The 22,721-nt window shown below is 37.6% G+C and overlaps 2 protein-coding genes across 2 annotated transcripts; both read right to left on the bottom strand.

Moving 5' to 3' along the window:
* Nucleotides 1–1,965: 1,965 nt before the first annotated feature.
* Nucleotides 1,966–5,388, bottom strand: LOC107796562 (zinc finger AN1 and C2H2 domain-containing stress-associated protein 13). The gene is made up of 2 exons (XM_016619356.2): nucleotides 5,147–5,388; nucleotides 1,966–2,976 (listed from the first exon to the last, which is right to left on the bottom strand). Exons 1-2 carry the CDS (start codon nucleotides 5,243–5,245, stop codon nucleotides 2,236–2,238), a joined length of 840 nt encoding a protein of 279 aa, XP_016474842.2. The 5' UTR covers nucleotides 5,246–5,388; the 3' UTR covers nucleotides 1,966–2,235.
* Nucleotides 5,389–5,544: 156 nt separating this feature from the next.
* LOC107796563 (polygalacturonase-2-like) lies at nucleotides 5,545–11,156 on the bottom strand. The gene is made up of 9 exons (XM_016619357.2): nucleotides 10,758–11,156; nucleotides 9,963–10,094; nucleotides 9,695–9,862; nucleotides 9,562–9,582; nucleotides 9,095–9,302; nucleotides 8,895–8,976; nucleotides 7,678–7,786; nucleotides 7,406–7,522; nucleotides 5,545–6,806 (listed from the first exon to the last, which is right to left on the bottom strand). The coding sequence occupies exons 1-9, from the start codon at nucleotides 11,073–11,075 to the stop codon at nucleotides 6,588–6,590; spliced, it is 1,374 nt and encodes a 457-aa protein (XP_016474843.1). The 5' UTR covers nucleotides 11,076–11,156; the 3' UTR covers nucleotides 5,545–6,587.
* Between the last annotated feature and the right edge of the window lie 11,565 nt (nucleotides 11,157–22,721).

Genomic DNA, 22,721 nt, shown 5'->3' with positions numbered 1-22,721 from the left:
TTGGACAGGTTCTTCTTGCTTTAATGCTTATTGTATTTTCCTTCTAAATAATGAAACTTATTCGGTAAAATGTGTTTTAAAACTACTAACTTAGACCGAATATCTACTTTCTTAGATGTTGATATGGGCCGGTTGTATTGTTTAGTTTTGAGGATTTTTGAGGTTATTTTGTGTTTCCATTAAAAGAAATATATTATGTGGTATTAAAGCTATGGCACATAGTTCAACTAACGAAATGATTTACATAAGGTAAAATTCTACTTGAAATAAGAAAAAATTTAATAACCAAAATTTTAGTTGATTTCAAATCCCTAAATATTAGGAAAACAATAATTAAATGTCTATTTTATCCGATATGAACTCTATTTTAAAGGGGTAAAAAAGACGAACAATATTTCGCTAAGGCATTCGTGTTTTTAATATAGTATAGATTATTGAACAATTTTATAGTCTTATAAAGTGCTCATTTTTCTCCTTTGTCAAATATTTAACATATTTTGATTGTTAGATTTAACGAACATCGTGAAAAAGAAAAGATCTATATTGAAACTCACATTTAGATATGTATTTTCTTCTATTTTTAGTGTTTGGTGTAATTATTGGACATGCCAATATTATAAGGTTTACTCCCTTCGTTCAATTTATTTGATGCAATTCGAATTTCGAGAGTCAAACTTATCAATTTTAACCGTAAATTCCCCATTATTGAAAAGCCAAAAAGAAGGGAAAATAAAATGGAAATAGAAAAGGAAAGAAAGAACTCTATAGCCTCGGATTTGCCACAGTCAATGGAGATATAATAATAAGTTCTTCAACTTCAATTTTTTTTTTTCGTGTTCTTTTTTCTTCTTATTCCAGTCATGTATCGAGCAGGATTACGAATTACTATTAATTGAAGTTAGTATTGACGATGTGGAAAAAAAGAGAGAAGAAGATTAAAAAACTACGCTTAATACATAATTAGTACTCGGTATGTTTATCTCAATTCATATGATACTCTTTTTCCGTAAACATAAATTTTTTGATGCATAACAGTTTTTGTACAACTTTTAAGATTTACAAGGATTCATGTTCATTAAACTATTAAAATTCCAAATACTGAGATAATGTTCTCTTTATAAAACTAATTTTTAACCCCATTACATTAACACTCTATTTTACTATCTCTAATATAATATATTTTTAAATTTTATGCTCAATCAAATATGATCATATGGAATTTGATGGAGTGGTATTTGGTTAAGTGTCATCCTTTGAAGGTGTATGACAATTGACAAACATGTTGGTTTATAGTGAATTTTGAAGAGAAAAGAAAAGATTGGAAATGGAGGAGAATAAAAAGGAGGAACACGAAGCAAAATAAAATGAACGGAAAAGGTCCAATAATATCCTTAAACTATTGGATATAGCTCACTTTTATCCTCCGTTAGTAAACTGGGCCAGAAATATCCCCACGTTAGCAAATTGGGCCACTAATGCCTTCAACCTAACGGTTAAACACACAAGCCTTCTCATCAGCATTATTTAGGTGATATGGCATCCACATAAGCTGACATGGCATCCACATAAGCGGATCCACATATCCAAATAAGCGGACCTATGTGGATCCGCTTATGTGGATGTCATGTCAGCTAAATAATGCTGATGAGAAGGCTTGTGTGTTTAGCCGTTAGGTTGAAGGCATTAGTGGCCTAATTTGATAACGTGGGGATATTTCTGGCCCAGTTTACTAACGGAGGACAAAAGTGAGCTATATCCAATAGTTTAGGGATATTATTGGACCTTTTCCGTAAAATGAATACTGAGTGAAGAAATTGACTGTTAGAAAATCTAGGTTGTGCTAATTCTTGTTTGACTTTGTTTCTGCCAATTGAAATAGGGGAGTCTAAGTTACATATATTTACTTAGTATAACATGTTAAATTACACGGTAGGTGTAAAAAAATATTATGGTGTAGAAAGAGCATTATGTTGTCTGCGTCTATAATTTAAATCCTGAAATAAGTACATAAATACTCAAGAGAATATATGATCTCTAGTAAACATTTAACATAAAACAAGAATAGAGCAATGCACTTTAAAGGTGTGAATTTATATTCCCTTGGTGGAGTTCCCACAAATAGATTCCTAATACATACTGCAACTCTTCAACCCCCTTTGCCGCACCCCCCCCCCCCCCCGCACACACCCCCAACCCCCCAACCCCCAATGCAATTCTCAATTTTACTGACCACCCCTATGCCTTTGAAGTTCCTCTATGTTCCCTTTCGACGTGTTCCACAAGGGATACAGGATCGCGAAAACCTTTACTACATCTGGGGCAGACATCAACTGTCAAGTTCATGACACCATTCTTTTCATGGATTTTCTGCACATGACTTATGAGAGCTGCGACTGAAGAGAATTTTAGAGAGCATTGCGGGCATTGCTCAACTTGGCCGCTACCACTCCCATTACGGTTTGTGGCACTGCTTCCCTCCTTTCCCATCTGCAGCGTCTGACTAAATTCGCTGCTCAATTTTGACATTCCAGCTTCAGCCGCCTTGAATAGGTTTGTGGCCCAACTTGAGGATGATGTGGCCGAAGGTTTCTTGGGCTCGTCTTTTCTATTGCCAGTCCGAAAGTTCATAAACTGGAATGCTGATTCTGGTTTCTTACGTCCAGGACACTTGTGATCAGGTCCAAATCGATGCTTCAAACAATGATCTATAGTACACTCCCGACATTTGATTGTGTTTGAGAATGTCAAGATCTCTCTGCAGCCAGGTACAGGACATTTTCTTTTCTTTGTGGCTTTTTCATAGTTTGATGGATCACACTCAGTATTTACATGTGATTCCCAAGTGATATTCGGGTCTTCATCAGGAATAAGGCGTACTCCTTTTGCACAGAGTGGGCAAACGACCACGGTAACATCATTCTTGTTTGCTTTTGGACAGTGGTGTCTATTATAGCTCCGATGATCTAGACAAAACACCTGCAAAGTTTTACAACCCACATTAAGCATCTTCTAGGTGTACGAAGACTATTAAAGAAAGCAACAGAAGGTACAAAAAGGATATTCAAGGATCAAAATATGGTAATTTGAAGTCATATATCTCCGGCTTAACTAAGAAAACAAAGAAAAGCAAACAAAACGTGATCCACCATGAACTGTGTAAGACCAAGTGAATGAAACCTAAAGGCAAATGTACACGAACGCCAAGGAGGACGAGGAAAAATATAATCCCTCCAGGGTTGGTTCTCTTTGTAAACTTCTACATATGTGGCGGTATCCCTACTTTTGTTCTGCTTTACAGAAAATTATAAATGCAAACCAAAAAAAGAAAGCAAAAAAAATAGATAAAACGACAGATTGAGAGCAGGAAAGATTCACACACTTTAGCAATGTGGAAACAGCCGTATATAAGAAAAGAAATCCATCATTTTGAGTTTGGTCAACTTACAGTTAGTTCCTGATAACTTTAAACTCTACACAGAAGTTTCGTCCTATACTAATACAATAACAACTATGCCTCTATCCCAAGCAAGTTGGGGTCAGCCGTATGAATCCCCATTCCCCACTATCCACGTCGATCTATTCAAGCTTATTCAGTCCAATATTCTAATAAAATGATAATCTTCCTGTACTAATGCAACACCTAAAGGGTCACAGAGGGAAAGGGCTCAAATTTTATACAAAGGTGCACAGCAAATGCAAAGATGAGGATAGAGCACAGAGAAAGATTGTCATATCACATTCATGGTGATAAAGGTACCAGGGAGTTCTACCTCTAAAACACATTTTGAATCAGAATCCCGTTTTATTTTCACACCTTCAGAAGACAGCAAATCTTACTCAAAGAAAGCTACTTACTAATAAGTAAAGGAACCTGAACTAAGATTCTTAAGACCATATAATTGATGTACATCAAATTCTTAATTTTGTTGGCTCCTTAAGGTTTTGTTCAAGGACCGGGTATCGCTAACAAATACACAGGAAAGAAACTGTGAACAACCTCACTTATTCCTTTACTGATTAAAAAAGGTTTTGTTGACGAACCACCCTCCTTTTGGACAATCACACATCCTCAAGATGTTATTATTAAAAAGATTCACACTGCTTTATCAGAAAGAAAAAAGAATAGCCAAAAGTCTCCGTTATTCAAAATTTTATGGCATATTGTATTATACGAAGAATTGACAATCACAAGCTTGTCTTCGGACGAGAACTACTTTGTCAAATTGCCAAGGGATAATTGCTGATAAAATTTCAATGTCAATTCTTCATCAGAAATATTGTTTAATCTTTTTCTACTTCTATCTCCCATTATAGAATGCTAAACATATAATCCACCAGAGCATCCATTATTGTTAAAGGGTAGCAGACTTGTTGCTGCTCCTTTAGTGCTAGAGCGGAAGTAAGCAAATTTGGCCATTTTCATTTCACTCAAGGTCAATTTTTTCCCACTTGCTGAATTTTCATATACATCAACAAGATCAAACTTACTGCATACACACTATCCTCCCCAGACCCCACCTGTTAGGAATATACGCAGTTTGTTGTTGCTGTTGTATCATCAAGATCAAAATTTTATGCTCTCAAACCCCAAAAAGAAAAAGGTACACACACAAACCAAAAACAGCAAATATCTTCAAATGCAGCTTGCAACCAAAAAGATCTTAACTTTGATTAATGGATCAACTATGCTTCAACACCAAAATAGCTGGGGCAGCTATATGAATCCTCTAAATCAGTTCCACACTATTCAGCCCGTTCCTTTTCAGCAACAACAACAACAACAACAAACACCAGTATATTCCCACAGATGGGATTTGGGTATAGTAGTGTGTACGCATCCCGTTCCTTTCAATAATCAATAATTTGTCTTTTTAAGACAAACTAGATTCTTAAATCTCACAGTAACCCTACAGTAACTGACAAATCTATAGTCAAACTAAAAGGACTTCTTCAAACACTAAATGCACCTAACCTGAGTGTAACCACAATAACAACAAAGCTTAATCTCAATTAACTGGTCTCGCCTATACAGAAAAAGATATCAACTTTAATCAAATACAAAATACTTAACAAATAAAGCTTAAAAAGCAAAATAGAACACAGATGAATGTAAAAATTGCAATTACAAAGGAAGAAAAAGGGGAACCTGGTGACAACAATCGCAAGTAAAAGGCAAGAAATCGATCTGCCGGCAATCATCTACGAAGCAGTGTTTTCCAAGATTTGGGAATGCTGGTGTCCCCATTGAATTATACACGTCTCAGTTCAGAGAAACTTATCAATAAAATTTCTTCAAGGAAAATAAAAAAAGAATCTGAAACTCTTCAATTGATATATTATAGTACTGGATGTCTATTCCCTTTATTTGAGGGGAGAAAATTAGTAAATAGGTATTGGGTGCCTTCAGAAAAAATCTTGTTATCTGCCGCGTATATTCGAAGATTCTGGAAGAGACAACGCGGATCAGAGGATTCAACAAAAAGTCCAACGTTGGCGTCCTTCCAAAGTCGTCTTTTGGGGGGGGTGGGGGTATCTTTTTCTTTTTTCTTTTCTTTATAACGACATTTTTATTATTCCCTCCCGTCATTTTCATTCATTTTAATGTCGTTATAATCAGACAAATTTGGTTTAAAATAAATGAATTTCATTTAGAAAATAAAAAAAAGCATTTAATTATTTTTTCATATTTATTCTTGCTCCAATAAATAACTTACACAATTATCGAAAAGGATTCTCAACAGTTATTACTCATTTTGAGGAAAAATAAAGAATAATTTAATCACAGAATTTTTATAATTAATGATTTTTAATGAACTTTTCTAATGATGTGCTAAATTTTTTAAGATGAGCTAGAGGAAGCAATAAGAGTTAAGTTAGACTAATCGTTATAATGAGTTAAGTTTGGCCTGTTAAAACTGGTTTTGATTAGTGTTGATGATTGCTGAAATTAGTTAAGTTCATGAGAATACCAAAAGAATCACTTCATACATAAACAATTAAAGATTACTTTGTATCTACAAAGAATAATACTGTTATGAATTAACCACAACCCGATAAGAATAACAACACACAAATAGCTATTGGGCTGAGAACAAGCAACATTGTGACTAATTTGGGATCCGGATTGAGTAGTGAACCCAAGAACTATTCTATTAAAAGAGTAAAAGTCAGTAATTTTTGGATTGCGTATTGTTGAGAACTCTGTTTCCCTCTCGTCTCCGTTCTTTTGGCTTCTTCCTCTGGACTATCTCTTTCTGTTCTCCCTCGGCTCTCTCTATCCTTTTTCTCTTAATCTCCTTCTTAGTTCTAGTTTCTGTTATTGTAATTATTCTTTGAGTTTATGAATTAAACCTATCCTTTCCCTCGTTTACTTTGTGTCGTGAATTCGGGTTCATAACAAATACTCATGTGAATCTTATGATTAGAATTAATCTTATTAAGACTCCAAAACATAATATTCCTTTTTATTATGTGTTGTATTATGTACACCTACTACAAATTCCCTAAAAGAATATTAACAATACACTACTTAAAAATTTATAGAAAAAATGATTACAAGAGAGTTTAATTTATTCTTGAAAACTTTCTCATGGGCAATGTGGTGAGACAGTTCCAATAATATTGCTGAATTCGACATTACTGCAAATAGCCTTTGCAGTTCCACCTTCCCCTACCAAATTTATATTCTGCATTACAATACCTTCACATGGAAAGCTTTTGCTGCAATTAAAATTTATGGCCACATTCGTTGCACTTGAACCTATGATGTTCTGATAGACAATATTTTTCACTTGAACTGCCGAACTCTGAGACAAGTGACAAATATAAAAAGAGTTTACTTTTTTATGCATGATCAAAAGGTAAAGTTTTTAGACTATATATATCAGGTTATTTCAAAAATAATAACTACAAATAACTAACTATATAACGATTCTGTAAACTGAAATATTGGTGCAATGACCTACTACAACGGGTTATTAATCAACTACAGATTTAGGAAGGAATAAATTTGATAATAAAAAAATCGAATTTTTTTTTTTCGCTTTTATATATCCAACATCTTGTTAAAAAGATCTCTCCCCCACCCCGCCTTTTTTATTTTTGTTTTCAAAAGAAACTTTTTCAATTAATGAGTACTCCCTCCCGTCTATATAAGTGACTTTTTGGTCTTTGGCTCACCCCTTAAGAAAATGCTAACTCCTAGAGAATTTTAATTAAATTGCCCTTAATTAATATTTGTATATTGTTAACTTGACACATTGAGATATGCAAATAAGGAAAAATTTTGAAAAAAAAAAATAAAGTTAATTTCTTCTTGATTATGTAAAATGACACTTATTTTAGACCAAAATAAAAAGGCCAAAAAGCCATTTATTATGGACCGGCTAAGTAAAAAATTTCTTACATGTTGTTTGCATGGATCATGTTGATCACAATAATTTTGGTCTATGATTATGGGGTTCTTTACTCCTTGCATTTCCACATTTTGAAATATGATGTTGCTCGCATTTCCAGATCCTCCCTGCATACACAACATTATAATGTTTTTTTTTTAAAATATGTATTTAAACTCTCTGATAACTCAATATCTTCAATTCAAATTCACCTAGTAATTGGAATACTAATTAATTATTCTCCTTGTCGTTTTGAATCTAAGTAAAGGAAGAGAAGGCATACCTGCCAAGTCTTGATCCTAAGTCCATTTGTAGTACCAGAAAGCTTGGCTCTACTCACAATAACATCAGACACATGAGCTTCTGAATTCCCTGATCCTAAGCTTCCAATACTAATCGAATTAACCAGGCCCGCCCAAGAGAAAAAATAAATTAAAGAAAGGAAATAAGAGCGAATTAGACAAAAGATTATAGGTACTACAAAAATATTTCATCAATAATCATTGCTTTTCCTCTGATATTAGTGAGAAATAATGAAATTATAAATAAAGGACTTATAAATTCTCCCCAACATCCCAAGATATGAATAAAGAAAATAAAGGATGTGCTTTGTATTAAGGAAAATATTTTTCTTTTTCATGTTTTGTTAGATTAAATGTTTTGAAAAACATTATTCTTATGAACTAATTTTTCTCAAATTGGAGGAAAATGTTTCCCGAAAAATATTTTCCAAAACTATTTTTCAACCCACTCTATACTTCACACCCCCTCCTAGCACCCCACCCCCAAAACCACCCCTACCCCACCACCCATCCAACCCCACCTACCCCTCTCGGCCCACCCCCATCCCACCCCTAAATAAAAATATTATTAGAGTAATTGTTTTTAATTTCATAGATAGAGTACTTTCTTTTTCATTTAAACAAAACGAGTATTTTCTTTTCATGATGTAGAAAAATTATTTTCTTTCATTTCAACAAAAATAAATAATTTCTTTTCATGGTTTAGAAAGAGTATTTTTGTTTTGTTTCAGCAAGAGAGTATTTTCTATTTCAGTTCCACAACTTCAATATTGTTCTTGTGTGAAAAAGTAAACTTCAATATTGAATTCTTGAAGAAAATAGAGTCATGAAACATTGGGTGGGGAGGGGTTTGGGGAGGGGGGGAGCACCACAGTAAACATGGAGATTTGGGGGGAGGGTGAGGAGATTGGCATAGAAAGTTATTTTTCTCAAAATTATTTTTTACTCTCTAACCAAATACTAGAAAATATTTTTTTACTCACCAACCAAACACGAAAAATAAATAATAAAACACTCATTTTATAGGAAAATATTTTTATTCATACCAAACACACCCAAAATGTTAAAAGGGTCAGGGAAAGGGGCATGGTAGTTAAATTTTCAAGTACCTATCAATAAAAATGCTACTACAAAAAGTTGAAATTTATTCTGTTTCTTTTTTAAAGTGTAGAAAAAAGTATTTTTTTTCCTTAAATACCTGATACCATGACCTGGACCACAAGTAATATCCGTGGCCTGCACCTTTTGGGATCCACTCGCAATTGAAATACAATCATCACCTATCCAACAAATAATATCATTTTTCCAAGAATAGTAATTTGTAATTTGTATCTGTGTTCATATAAGAAAAATAAAAACAGTAATCATTGGCAATTAATGAATTAAAAATTAAATAACCTGTTCCAATGATAGAGTCAGAAATTTGGATATTTTGAGTATTTGCTACATGGATTCCATCAGTGTTAGGGCTAATTTCTGGAGCAGTCACCATCAAATTTGAAGCTTCAACATTAGTACATCTCTCAAATGAGACATGAATTTGTTGTGCATCTTTAATCTTAAGGTTCTTCACTTTCAAATTCTTGCAATTGTAGAAGGTTAAGCCCTGTGCATAAACTCTTTTAGCTTTAATTAACTAGATAAATAATTCAAACTATATTTAAAAAAAAGAGTGGCACGATGCACAAGGTATTCCGTGTTCATGCAGGATCCGGGGAAGGGTCGCACCCCAAGGGGTATGATATAGACAGCCTAACCTAATGCAAATATTAGTGGCTATTTTTACGGCTCGAACTCAGGACCTATAGGTCAGACGAAGACAACTTTACTATTGCTCCCATGATTCCAATATCAAATGAACGTACCGTTGGTGCATTCTTGCATGGCTGCATATGGAGAAATAGTAACAATCAGTATTATAAAGCAACTGATGATTTTCTAAACTAGAAAAATATCTCTGAAAATTAGTATACGATAAAAATAGGCAAGGTTAATTACCAGAGATTTATTGATTTTGCAAGAATTTTGCCACCATATTTTTCCATTGCCATTGATAACTCCTCCTCCTCCAACAACCAAGTTTTGAACATTATTAAAAAGAATCCAATGCCTTCTATCTTTACTATAGTCCGATATATTATCTGATGCTTCTAAAGATCCAAATATCTGCACAATAATTTGAAAAAGAAAAAAAAAACTAAGTTCCTATGATAAAAACATCTTTTATTTTCTTCCAGCTTTAATAATAAGTAACCAATATTCTAACCTGCATTGAAATGGAAGATTTGCATGGACCTGAAAATGTGATTTGTTTCAGAAGATAATTCTTGTTGTGTAGCACCACAAAGAGCACAGGTGTGTTAGATGAACATGCTTCTTTCCAAGCTTTCTCAAATGCCTAAAATTAAGATCATTTCACACGATAAGAAATTAACAATACCACATGTAGCACTGGTAAACTCTTAGAAGAAATTCCGATCGCGTTGCTACGATGAAAGTCATTTTCCATATTTGGTGGGTGAATTAAAAATATTTTTCGTAAAAAGTATATATATTAGAAAATAATAATAATAATATTTGAATTGGACAGTGTTTTGATGACATTATTGAGCATTAATGATTAATAATAATATTTAAAATTTGATGAAAAACATTTTTCTTATAACCAAATATCAGAAAATGACTTTTTTCTAAAGAAAAACTCTCCGAAATTAACTTCCATCGTACCAATCACGGGCGAAGCTACGGTCTGCTAAGGGTGGTCAACTAACCACCCTTACTCGAAAAATTACACTGCGTATATAGGTAAAAATTAGGTTTTAAAGATATATTAACATATATTGAACATCTTTTGTCGCATGTTCTTTTTTTTTTTACTTCTTTTAAGTTTGAACACCCTTAGAAAAATTTCTGGCTTCGCCACTGGTACCAAACATACGGTGGACTTACACACCCAATCTTAATTTAGCACACACACACACACATATATATATATATATATATATATATATATATATATATATACACACACACACTCTCTAATTATATTTTAAGTACTTACCGTAGTATCATCTGTAACTCCATCACCCTTAGCTCCAAATTTACTTACATCAATAAATGCAACCCTATTGGCAACTTCTTCAATATTATTGAAACCATGAATTCGACTTTGAAATTTGTCGTATTCAGTAATGGTGCTCAAATAAGAAGGGTAAGCTTGAAAATCATGACCAAATTCTTGTTTTAGATTCATGTTGTGATCAGCTGATATGAAAAAATCATCATTTTCATTATCCTCATTGAAGCTTCCGTTACATGATGAATTTGATAGAACTAAAAAAATAATGGTGAACAAAAAAAGAATCCTTTGCACTGCCATGATATATTGCTATATGTTATGGCGTTTTCTATTGAAAAAGAATTGTGACACAGAATATTATGGAGGAACGTATGGAAAAACTTTAAAGTATGATAAGAGGGTATGGAAGTGATATATATAACAAAGTGATATGGGAAGGTTTGTCTATTTATAGATTTTAGTGGATTTTGATTGATCATAGTTGTTGGATCGTTGCACTATGACTGTTATGGTATTAGTAATTTGGATGAGAGAGATTTAGACGAAAGAGTTTCTTCGACAGTTTGCCTACTTTATTCTATCCTCCATATTTCCTTAAAAGAGTTTTACTTTAATTTGGTGCATTAACAATGTATGGAATTTTTACACTAAAAGACCAAATTTATTTTTCTTTTTCGTTATTTATTTTTCCTTTTCTCATATTTTTGCGGAATTTTAATTTTTCGCAGTAATTTTCCAACGGTCATTTCCGAATTTAAAAAATTCGCAACCAAAAGTTCATCAACAGAAATTTAATTCTGTCGAAGAGGCACCTTTAATTTCCATAAACAGGCCACCAGTTGAAACCTCAACTGGTTAGCTATAAATTCAGAGGCTAGGTTTTATTTTTTCACCACCAAAATCTACAAGAAGTCCCCTCTCCTGCATTTCTGCATTATTTTTCAAAGCAAAAAGTAAGTATAAAGTGTGATTTGCTCCGCCGTTTGAGTTCGCCGAAATTCTGTGATTTATATTTTCGCTATCACATAATACTTATTCTTGGAGGAACTAATCCAAAATCTAGAGCAACAGTGAAGAGATTAAATTCCTTAAGGATACACAAGCGACTTCTGGGCTCGAAGTTATTTTCTGTTTCTGTTTGTTGAACTAACTTTTTTGTTTTTTTTGCTTTTTTAGTTTTCTGGTTTTTAACACAGTTTTACTAACAGTCTTATTGTGTAGAATACAAACTAATAATTTAATATAATTAGTTAAATTATACTAATACTGTAAAATTCTTTACATTGTCAATGTATATAATTTAAATTTTTTTAAAAATCTTATAGCATATTTATCGTACATTAAAATCTCGTTAATATAGTAGTATCATATATTTATGATTATTCTTATGACCATTCGTGTTGATAGCAGGCCAAGTGTCTGATACGGGGCTTTCACTGCTTCAATTGTTTTGGCATAAAGTTTTTAACCTGCCGTTAGAACAAAAAGACATTCGCAGGCCACTTGTGGAAATGAGTGTTAAACGGAGGACATTAACTGGTTTGGTAACATCTCCTCATCGTCTAGAAAAATTTCAACCAAACTATAGCTAGAGATCTAGTCCCATTACCGCACTAATAAGCTTCGGTTTGAAGAAGCTTTAGTTAATCCTGTATACGGTAAAACCGAGCTCACTAAGCACCCCGGTTTCCCAGTGAGGCAAACGGAGAAGGAACGTGACCGTAAGGAATCAGAGTCAAAGTGAGAAGCTCCTCGTATCGGGGCTCAAGCAAAACACCTTCCCTCGGGGGCATCAGGACCACGTCCTCCGGGACCGGTTCGAGCCTCAAGACTTCGGAGAGCATTACCAAACAACCGCACACGACTAACAAAGGGCCGTGATGTCCACGCCCAACCGGATATCACGGCGTGAATTTCTGCCCGTATCGGCAGAAAATTAGTGATTAGCGAAACGGAAGATTTTTTCCTTTCTTAGGATTGTACTTAGGGTAAAACTCCCCTACTATATAAATGAGGAAACTTATTATTCATAAAATACATTGTAACACGTATACTAATGCAATTTAGTTCTATTCTCTCTGTTTCTAAAAGTTATTCAAAGTTCTTATTTTTATTCATAAGTTCTTCATAAGTGCAAGCTCGGAACCGAAGGCAGGTTCCTCGTTGAGCTATTAACTGAGCTCGGGATCACTTTTATCATTGGTTTGGCCAATTATTATATCTTTCATTTGCTAATCTAACGTCATTAATCACTTGTATTGAATTAATTCACATATCCTTAAAACCGCGTATAAATTCAATAATTATCCGTTTTAAGGGTAAACAGTTTGGCGCCCATCGGGGGGCTAGGGATAATAGTGGTAATTTGATACAAATTTAACGCACACTGTTTTACGCTTGTTCTTTGAGATTTTAATTTCAGGTCAAATTAAAAATATCAAACTCTCAATCTGCTTACTTGAACGTTGGATGCTGAGTCCGGTCACCATGGCGAGAACAACAATATGGTACCTAGTAACGAGGTGCCCCCTTGTCGATCCCAGTGGAGTCCCGGCCGCGGACCCAATCGATGTCAACTCACATGTGGCCATCGACGCAAACTTTCCTACGAACTCCGAAAACAGCGTTCGCGGGGGAGCTTGATCGATAGCCCGGGGTACACATGACGACGAAGGCAATGGGATCAATTTACGGGTGATCTTCGAAATATTACAAGCTCAACATGCGGAGATAGCCTAGTTGCAGAACCAAAGTCGCGCCCCCACCAGAGTTGAGCCTGAACCATCCCGGGAAAACACCCACAAAAATGAACCAACCACAGACAGGCCGGGTGAAGTTGAACCCAGGACCAACCCCGAAATAATAAAGATGCTTGAGGAGCTGACGAAGTGGGTGGAATCGGGGGAAAAGAAGATCGAGGCCAACGACAAAAAAGTGGAGACTTACAACTCCAGGGTTGATCAAATCCCAGGAGCACCCCCGATATTGAAAGGCCTGGATTCCAAGAAAATTGTCCAAAAGCCTTTCCCTCCGAGTGCAGCTCCGAAACCAATCCTGAAGAAGCTCGGTATGCCCGAAATTCCAAAGTATAACGGGATCACAAATCTAAATGAACACGTGACCTCCTACACGTGTGCCATCAAGGGAAATGACTTAGAAGATGACGAAATCGAGTCGTTTCTGCTGAAAATGTTCGGAGAAATCCTGTCTAAAGGCGTAATGATATGGTATCACAACCTACCCTCTAATTCCATTAATTCATTTGCTATGCTTGTAGATGCCTTCGTAAAAGCTCATGTTGGGGCCATCAAGGTCGAGGCCAGAAAATCGGACCTCTTTAAAGTGAAATAAAGAGATAACGAAATGATCAGGGAGTTCGTATCGAGGTTTCAAATGGAAAGAATAGACCTGCCTCCGGTTGCGGACGATTGGGCAATTCAAGCATTCACTCAAGGACTCAACCCCCAATGCTCATTGGCTTCACAGCAGCTGAAACAGAATTTAATAGAGTAATTGGCGGTAACTTGGGCTGACATCCATAATAGGTACCGATAGAAAATCAGAGTCGAGGATGATCAGCTTGGGGGCCCCTCTGGGTCCGTATATCCCATCAGAACTAATGACAAGTCTAGAAGAGTCGTCGATCATGAACCAAGACCAAACAGAGATCGATATCAACCGTATAGCGGAGATCGAAAGGGCAGCGGATCCGGACGTAACCCTGCGAGGAATGAAAAGAGAAGCGATCGAGGTCATAATAGCCGGGGACTTATGAGCAAAAACAATTTCAACAGGCCACTCAGGGCTAGGGAGACACCGAGGTTATCGGAAGACAACTTCAGCGTCAATGCTGACGGCATCGTATCTGCCATCGGACGCATCAAAGATACCAAGTGACCTGGGCCATTGCAGTCTGATCCTGCCCAAAGTGAGCCCAACCTAATGCGTAATTATCATGTCACTCACGGCCACAGGACCGAAGATTGCTGATAGCTAAGAGAAGAAGTGGCACGATTATTCAATAACGGGCAAAACATACAATTCCAGGGTCGATCAAATCCTGGGAGCACATGATCTCGTCCAATTTCACACCTCAATTCAAGGTTATGAAACGGTCGAATGCAATGACAGTACCCAATAAGAGTCAGGGTCGATTTTCACATGGAGCTATATATGGGAGTTAGGAGTATATATTGTAGTATGTGAATTTGACTATCTCAATTTACACTTTCACAAATTGGAGTTGTTTTTAAGTCTAATTTAAAAGTAAGAGTGCAAGTTGAGAAATAAAACTAAGAAATTATTTTTGTTGTTTTTCAAGTTTTGTAAAAAGCCTAGGGCTATGACCATCGTCTAGGTGTTTGACTAATGGGATATAAACCTTAATGCTTATTTTATTAATCGGGGTGTGCTATTGCTATCAACACTCAATTACCCACTCAATGCCTCTCGGTCAGAGAGTGATTTTGCCCCATTTGGCTTTCTCAAGTCCAAATGGGTATTGCACAAAACGGTTGATAAAAGCTCAAGTCGGATTATTATTATCTCTAGGTTGAACCCTTTAATTGGGATTATCAATCTCTCGATTAACCCAATTTCTTGTTAGCCAAGTTTTTTTTCTAGACTAAGTCTCTCTTTCTCAAGTACATACCAAGTCAAATAGGTATGAACTAATATTTGCAACCATTAATTCTACAAATTAAAGCATGAACAGGGCTAAATAATAAATACCCAACCATAAACAAGCATCAAATTAAACACCCATAAGGTTTACACCCTAGGGTTGGATCACAGCCCTAGTGAAAATCTAGCTACTCATGCTTGAAATTGAAGAAATAGAAGAAGAAATGATAAATAAACTCATATTGTGAAATCAAAATGATAAAATCTATGTTAAAATATCCCAAAATATGAAAAATTACTAAAAGAAATAAAGAGAAACGGCTACTGTAGCTGCTGATGTCAAAAGTTGATCTAAAATTGTAAAACTCGTCTATTTATACAAGGCTGAAAATTTTGGACAAAAATACCCTTCGGGAGGTTTTGCGGCCGCACAATTCCATGTGCGGTCCGCAAATTTCCTCAACTTGTAGGAACTGGAGGTCTGCGGCCGCATAATTCTAATCTGCGGCCGCGATGCCTTCTTTCTGCGGTCCGCAGAATTGTAACTGCGGTCACATCTTGCTCTTCTGCGGTCCGCACAATTATATCTGCGGCCCCGTAGCACTTCTTCTGCGACCGCAAGATTCTAGTGCGGACCGCGCTTCTGGGAGACTTGGAATGCACATTCTCTGCACTTTTGTTCCTAGCCATCTTCTGCGGCCGCACAATTCATGTGCGGACCGTACTTTGCACAAAGATCTGCTGCCATTTTCTTCATCATCTGCAGTCGCAGATGATATTCTGTGGTCCGCACTTCTGAGCTTCTGTGTCTTTTATGGCCTTGAGTTTAGATTACTCATTTTTGAGTTGGATTTCATCTCGGGAATCCATCTTCCAATATTCCTACAATTTAGCACATTTTATCAGTTTTCGAGAACACAATTAAATTCTTTTGGACTAAAACAAAAGCTAAAAGGCGCTAATAAGTAGTCAAAATCCCCACTTATTAGAATAGGGACTCCAACAAATAGACCGAGCAAGAGGAAGCTTAGCACTTCATTAACATGATCATTGGTGGAGTCGACGTCCCCCAGGGGCCAATGCTGAAGCTCACTAAGGTGTCCATTACAAGGTAAAAGCGAACCCGAGATTACATGCCAGAGGGAACCATCTCTTTCAACGATGAGGACGCTGAAGGCATCGTGCAACCCGCATAATGATGCACTGGTAATATCTGTACTTATAAATAAATCTCGAGTTAAGCGTGTGTTGATTGATCCAGGTAGCTCGGCCAATATCGTCAGATCGAGGGTCGTAGAGCAGCTGGGTCTACAAGACCAAATAGTGCCTACAGTCCGCGTCTTAAACGGATTCAACATGGCATGTGAAACTACTAAAGGGGAGATAACCCTTTGAGTGTCCGGAACCATTCAGGAAACAAAGTTCTACGCGATCGAAGGGGATATGAGATATAATGCTCTATTCGGAAGACCATGGATTCAAAATATTAGGGCAATACCCTCGACACTCCACTAGGCATTGAAGTTCCCCACACCGGAAGGGATCAAGACAGTTTACGGAGAGCAGCCGGCCGCAAAAGAATGTTAGCGGTCGATGAGGTGATCCCGATGTAAGCACTCTCGACATCAAAGAACCCGGAGTTGGTTAGGAAGGAAGAAACTAAATAGGTCTCACCGACACCGGCCTTGAGCAAGAGGGGAGCGAGGATGATGATTACGAAGTTCTTAAGTCGTTCATCGCCTCTGACGATATTGATGCCACCAAATCGATGATCGAGGAGCTGGAGCAAGTCATATTGATCAAACACTTGCCCGATCGGAAGGTATACCTGGGCACAGGTTTAACTCCCGAGCTCAGGAAAAAACTCATTAGATTCCTTATAGCTAACGTGGGTTGTTTTGCTTTGTCCCATCTAGATATGATAGGGATCCCGCCAGAAGCAACCACTCATAAGATAATCTTAGATCGAAGTTCCACCCGGTTAAGCAGAAAATAAGGCTAAGCTTGGATTCGGGGTCGGATACGGGAAGTTCCTTGGATTCATGGTGTCCAACCTAGGGATCGAGATCAATCCCGGCAAATTCCAAGCTATAGAAGATATCACTTTGGTGGACAATGTCAAGGCCGTTCAAAGGCTAATTGGGTGCAAAGCTGCCCTGGGCCGGTTCATATCGAGGTCCTCCGATAAGAGCCATCGGTCCTTCTCATTATTGAAGAAGAACAATAACATTTCATGGACCCCGGAGTGCCAGCAAGCTTTGGAAGAACTCAAACGGTACCTTTTGAGTCCACCCTTGCTCCATACTCCGAAGGAAAACGAGCAGTTGTACCTGTACTTAGCGGTATCCGAGATAGCGATAAATGGAGTCTTAGTCCGGGAAGAGGAAGGTATGCAATTTCCTATCTATTATGTTAGTAGAACTCTAGGCGAGGCCAAAACAATATACCTTCACCTAGAAAAATTGGCGCTCACTTTGCTAAGCGCCTCCAGAAAGTTAAAGCCATATTTTCAATGCCACCCCATATGTGTCGTAACATCTTACCCACTAAGGAACATAATGCACAAACCCGAGATCTCGGGCCGATTGGCCAAATGGGCCGTAGAAATTAGCGTGTACGATATCGAATATCGACCCCGTAGCTCTATCAAATCTTAAATTTTGGCAGACTTCATGACCGACTTCACGCCGATCTTAATACCTGAAGTCGAAAAGGAAATGTTGTTAACCTCGGGGACTTCCTCGGGAATCTGGACTCTCTTTACGGATGATGCCTCGAACGCGAAGGGGTTCGTACTCGGCATCGTTTTGAAGCCGCCTATGGGTAACATAGTTAGGCAATCTATTAAAACTGTGAAATTGACTAACAATGAGGCCGAGTATGAGGCCATGATTGCAGATCTCAAATTGGCTAAAAGCTCGGGGGCCAAAGTGGTCGAAGCTAATTGCGACTCCCTTGTCGAGATATGGACCTTACTATACGTACCCCAGGATCAAAATAGCGAAGCCGATGCTCTGGCTAACTTGGGTCATCGGTTGAAGAAAATTAATTCAGCTCGGGAATGGTCGTACAACTCATGAAATCAGTAGTGGAAGAAGGCCATGTCGAGATAAACTCAATGATTTTAACTTGGGACTGGAGAAACAAGTATATAGACTACTTGAATACTAGGAAGTTGCCCTCGGATCCTAAAGAGTTGAGAGCCATGTGCACGAAGGCAGCCAGGTTTAGCCTATCCTAAGGTACTCTGTTCATAAGAACATTCGATGGACCACTTGCCATATTCTTGGGTCCGGGGGACACCGAATATGTTTTAAGGGAAGTTCACGAAGGCACCTGTGGAAACCATTCGGGGGCAGAATCTTTGGTTCGTAAGAAAATCAGTGCCGGCTATTATTGGATCGACATAGAGAAAGATGGGAAGGGCTTTGTATGGAGATGCGACGATTGTCAAAGGCATGCACTAATGATCCATCAACCCGGAGAGCTACTGCATCCGGTCCTGTCATCTTGGCCGTTTATGAAATGGGGAATGGACATTGTCGGTCCCCTATTGTGGGCACCCGGTAAGGCTCAATTTATATTGTTTATGAATGACTATTTTTCTGAGTGGGTCAAAGCTCAAGTGTTCGAGAAGGTCCGGGAAAAAGAAATCATCGAATTCATTTGGGACCACATAATATGCCGGTGCAAAATACCGACTGGGATAGTGTGTGATGACGGTAACTAGTTCATTGGCAGCAAGGTAAGCAAACTTTTTGAGGACCATAAGATCAAAAAGATCTTGTCAATACCCTATCACCTTAGTGGGAACGAACAGGAGGAGTCTACGAACAAGACCATACCCCAAAACATAGTCCGGATGGCTGCCCAGAAACAGCGGATAGATAGATATTACAACCGAAGAGCCAACCTCCGATACTTTAATATCGGGGACTTGGTGTTAAGAAACGTAACACTGCACACCTGGAACACGACCGAAGGGAAGCTAGGACCGAATTGGGAAGGACCATATTGAGTCATCGGGATTACCGGCAAAGGTTCATACAAACTCGAAATAGGAAACAATGCACAGCTACCGAACAACTAGAACATGACGCACTTAAAACACTACTACTACTAAGGTACGATCTCATTCACCCTTTTTATGAATTGTACTAACACTTGCAGGCAACAACCAAAGGAGAATGTGGTTATTAGGTCTGAAAGTACGCGTTGCACTATTTTTTCCTTGAATCGGATTTGTCCCAAATGGGTTTTCTGACAAGGGTTTTAACGAGGCAACAGTAAATCATGCTAATGTAAAATCGAAAACCGATTTTAAATCGAATTCAATGGTCGCATCAACAGTATCCGAGCCCTCTCGAGATCAACCTCGAATACTGGGGGCCATCACCCTCGGGTCAAGCTTTATAGCAAGGAAGGAAGGATACTTTGTTCTTGAACAACCTAGGCTCGGTGGTTAGGATTTATTGTAAGGGCCAAACGGTCAAGTGAACCGTGCCCGCGTAGGCTACCTTAGCCATAATACGAGCTTCTACACGCTTACAATCTTGTACGTTGCATACAGAAATGAAAAAATGTTTCTACCTTGCTAATACACATTTTTGCTTCTTAAAAGTATCGAGCCTAAGGGCTATTCCTACCCGGGGACTATCGAGCCCAAGGGCCACCCCTATCCGAGCCCAAAGGGCTACCCCCACTTGGGGACTGTCATCCGAAATAAGTTTGGGCGGCTCGAGTTATTAAAATTCGGAGGCACGGAGACGTTCAAAGCTCGTAATCAAAATATAAGGCGTTCAAAAAAAAATTGAACCTATTCAAAGGTTACCCTCGGCAAAGGCGTAGTCTAAAAATATTTAAGCAAGCATCTTGGAAAAATTTCCGGTCACTCCGAGTTTTCATAAGTTTCAAGCAAAAATTGCATCGAGGACAGGTTTTGTTCGGACCTCCGAAAAATGACTTATTACTACGTTTGATTCTGTGCTAAGGCATTAAAATATTTGCAATTGTAAAAAGATGCTAAGATAATAGATTTGAAAACTGCCAAAAGGGAAAATTTTTATATATTCCGGAATATCTTTACAAATGCCTAACAAAAATGGCCTCAACAGAAAATATGTACAGGATACAAAAACAAAAAAAAAATCCTAAGGAATTTACGCCCGATCTTCACCGGAGCCCGACTCGTCACTAGAACTGTCGAGGCCTTCGGATTCTTCAGAACCCTCGGAGCCCTTTTGACCTTGGGGTTCAGCTAGCTTCTTCGCCTTGACCTTTAGTCTTTTTGCCTCATCTATCTCGGCAGATAGGTTGAATCCACGGGAATGGATTTTTTCGAGGGTCTCCCTTCGGGATAGCCGTCTCACGTACTTAGCAGTGGTCTTCAGGCGGGCCTCAGCTACTTCAACATCGTCCTTGTCTTGGGCCACCATCTTGTCAACATCGGTCGAGGTTATCTCTAACCTGAACCTCGTTATTTCGAACTCTTTACCAAGGGCATCCCTTTCAGCGACGGCCGAGCGCAGTTGTGCTTGGAGATCCTCATTTCGTTGAGCCCGTGTATCAGCCTTATCCTTCGCCACCCGAAGCTGAACTTCCACCGAAGATAGCTTGGCCTGCGCGGTATCCTTATCTGAGGCCAGCAGGTCCATCTTGTTTTTCAACCCGTCGGCCATTACTTGGATCTCGTCCATCTCCTTGTGGAGTTGGTCGATCTGGTTGATCTTCAACTGGAGATGCAAAGTATTGTTGTTAGAATCTGCGACCGGACTGTCACGACCCAAGACCCACGTGACTAGCACTTGGTATACTACCCAACCCGAGCAAACCAAACCCATGTACTAACCTACTCTTATGTGCATGCGAAAACCCTTTTGAAACATAAGCATTTTAAATAATAAAATCCATGCATGAGATATAACTATTTAAAACAATCTTTTTCATTAAATAAAAGACATAACGATAACGGTTCATTCATGTATGCCATATGAGTTACTATAGCTTACAACCAACAGAATAAACTACTAATGTCTATGAAATCTCTAAGATCCGAAATGAAAATAGTCGACCAAGACAGGCCTCAGTGACCCAAAAGTATAAAGTAAATACTACTCCATGATAGTAAGAGTGGAGCCTCACCAAAAGTACCAAATGGAAATGTGGAGTTGTCCTATCCACGGGGCTCACACTGCTTAGGACCGGTATCTGAAAACATAAATGAAAATTTGGCCAAAGGGCCTAAGCTCCACATGCTTATTATGAATCCTGGACCATTCCCCCAAGTAGTGGGACAAGATAAGAAGATAGGTCAAGGGATATGCAAAGCATTGATATAACAAGGAGACATTTATACCAAATCATAATTTAAACAAGGAAATGAAATAATAGTGTAAACCATATTTCAAAGTCACTTCCTTTAACATTTAAAGTTCAACCAATATCATGTGAGGCTTTTATCTTCAACAGGAGCACTATACCGACACCGACATACTAAAAACAATACTAGGTGATCAGCCTAGGCACAAGTATTTGACCCTACTTGTCTGGGCGATTCTCATAGTACCGTACGAGTCGACTTAACCTCATTACATTTAGTAATGATCATTGCCCACAAATTTTGGGACTTTATCCTACAAACCTTGGCTTAACCTTGGAATGTGTCCCTACACCGGTACGTGTAGTTCCATGGTAATGAATTCAAGATTCGAACCAATCTCGGTGGTCTCCACTAGTAACTCCCAAAATATTTGAATTTTCTAAATTTGATTCATAACTTAAAAGCCTAAAAGAAATCTCTTTTAAATCAAATCATGGTGTTCATAACCGATCCAAACATTTGAACAAAAATTGAACTAAGCATTTTCCATTTCTATGTTAAAAGTAATTAACAAATTAGAATTTATCTTTTAGTTCAACAAGTGCCACTCTAACATATAAGTAGATTTCAAAACATTACACTTTCAATAAACATGTCAATGGCACTTAAACATTTAAAAGCAAGGAATGGTGAAATCCCAGCCTACTCGTCTCCACAAGCTAGGATCCATAATTTGAATCAAGTTCAAAACTAATTTATGATATGTGAGTTTGGAGAGAAACTCCATGAAGTAGTAGGTTTCAACATACCTTGATACGCTCCAAAAAATCCACCACAAGTATCCGAGGTTTTCAACTAATCTCAATCTACACAATTATATCTCACATGAGTCAAGAGTTATCCAACGATACCAACAAGATCCATTTAGAACTTAGCTCTTGACTGTAGGTACTTAGGGTTCATATCTCCTACTATATGTGCTCACCTTTGCTTAACAATCTCGT

The sequence above is a fragment of the Nicotiana tabacum genome, chromosome 24 (genome assembly GCF_000715075.1).
Source record: "Nicotiana tabacum cultivar K326 chromosome 24, ASM71507v2, whole genome shotgun sequence".
In the NCBI taxonomy this organism is placed as follows: Eukaryota; Viridiplantae; Streptophyta; class Magnoliopsida; order Solanales; family Solanaceae; genus Nicotiana; species Nicotiana tabacum.
This window is presented reverse-complemented; position numbering and strand designations above follow the sequence as displayed.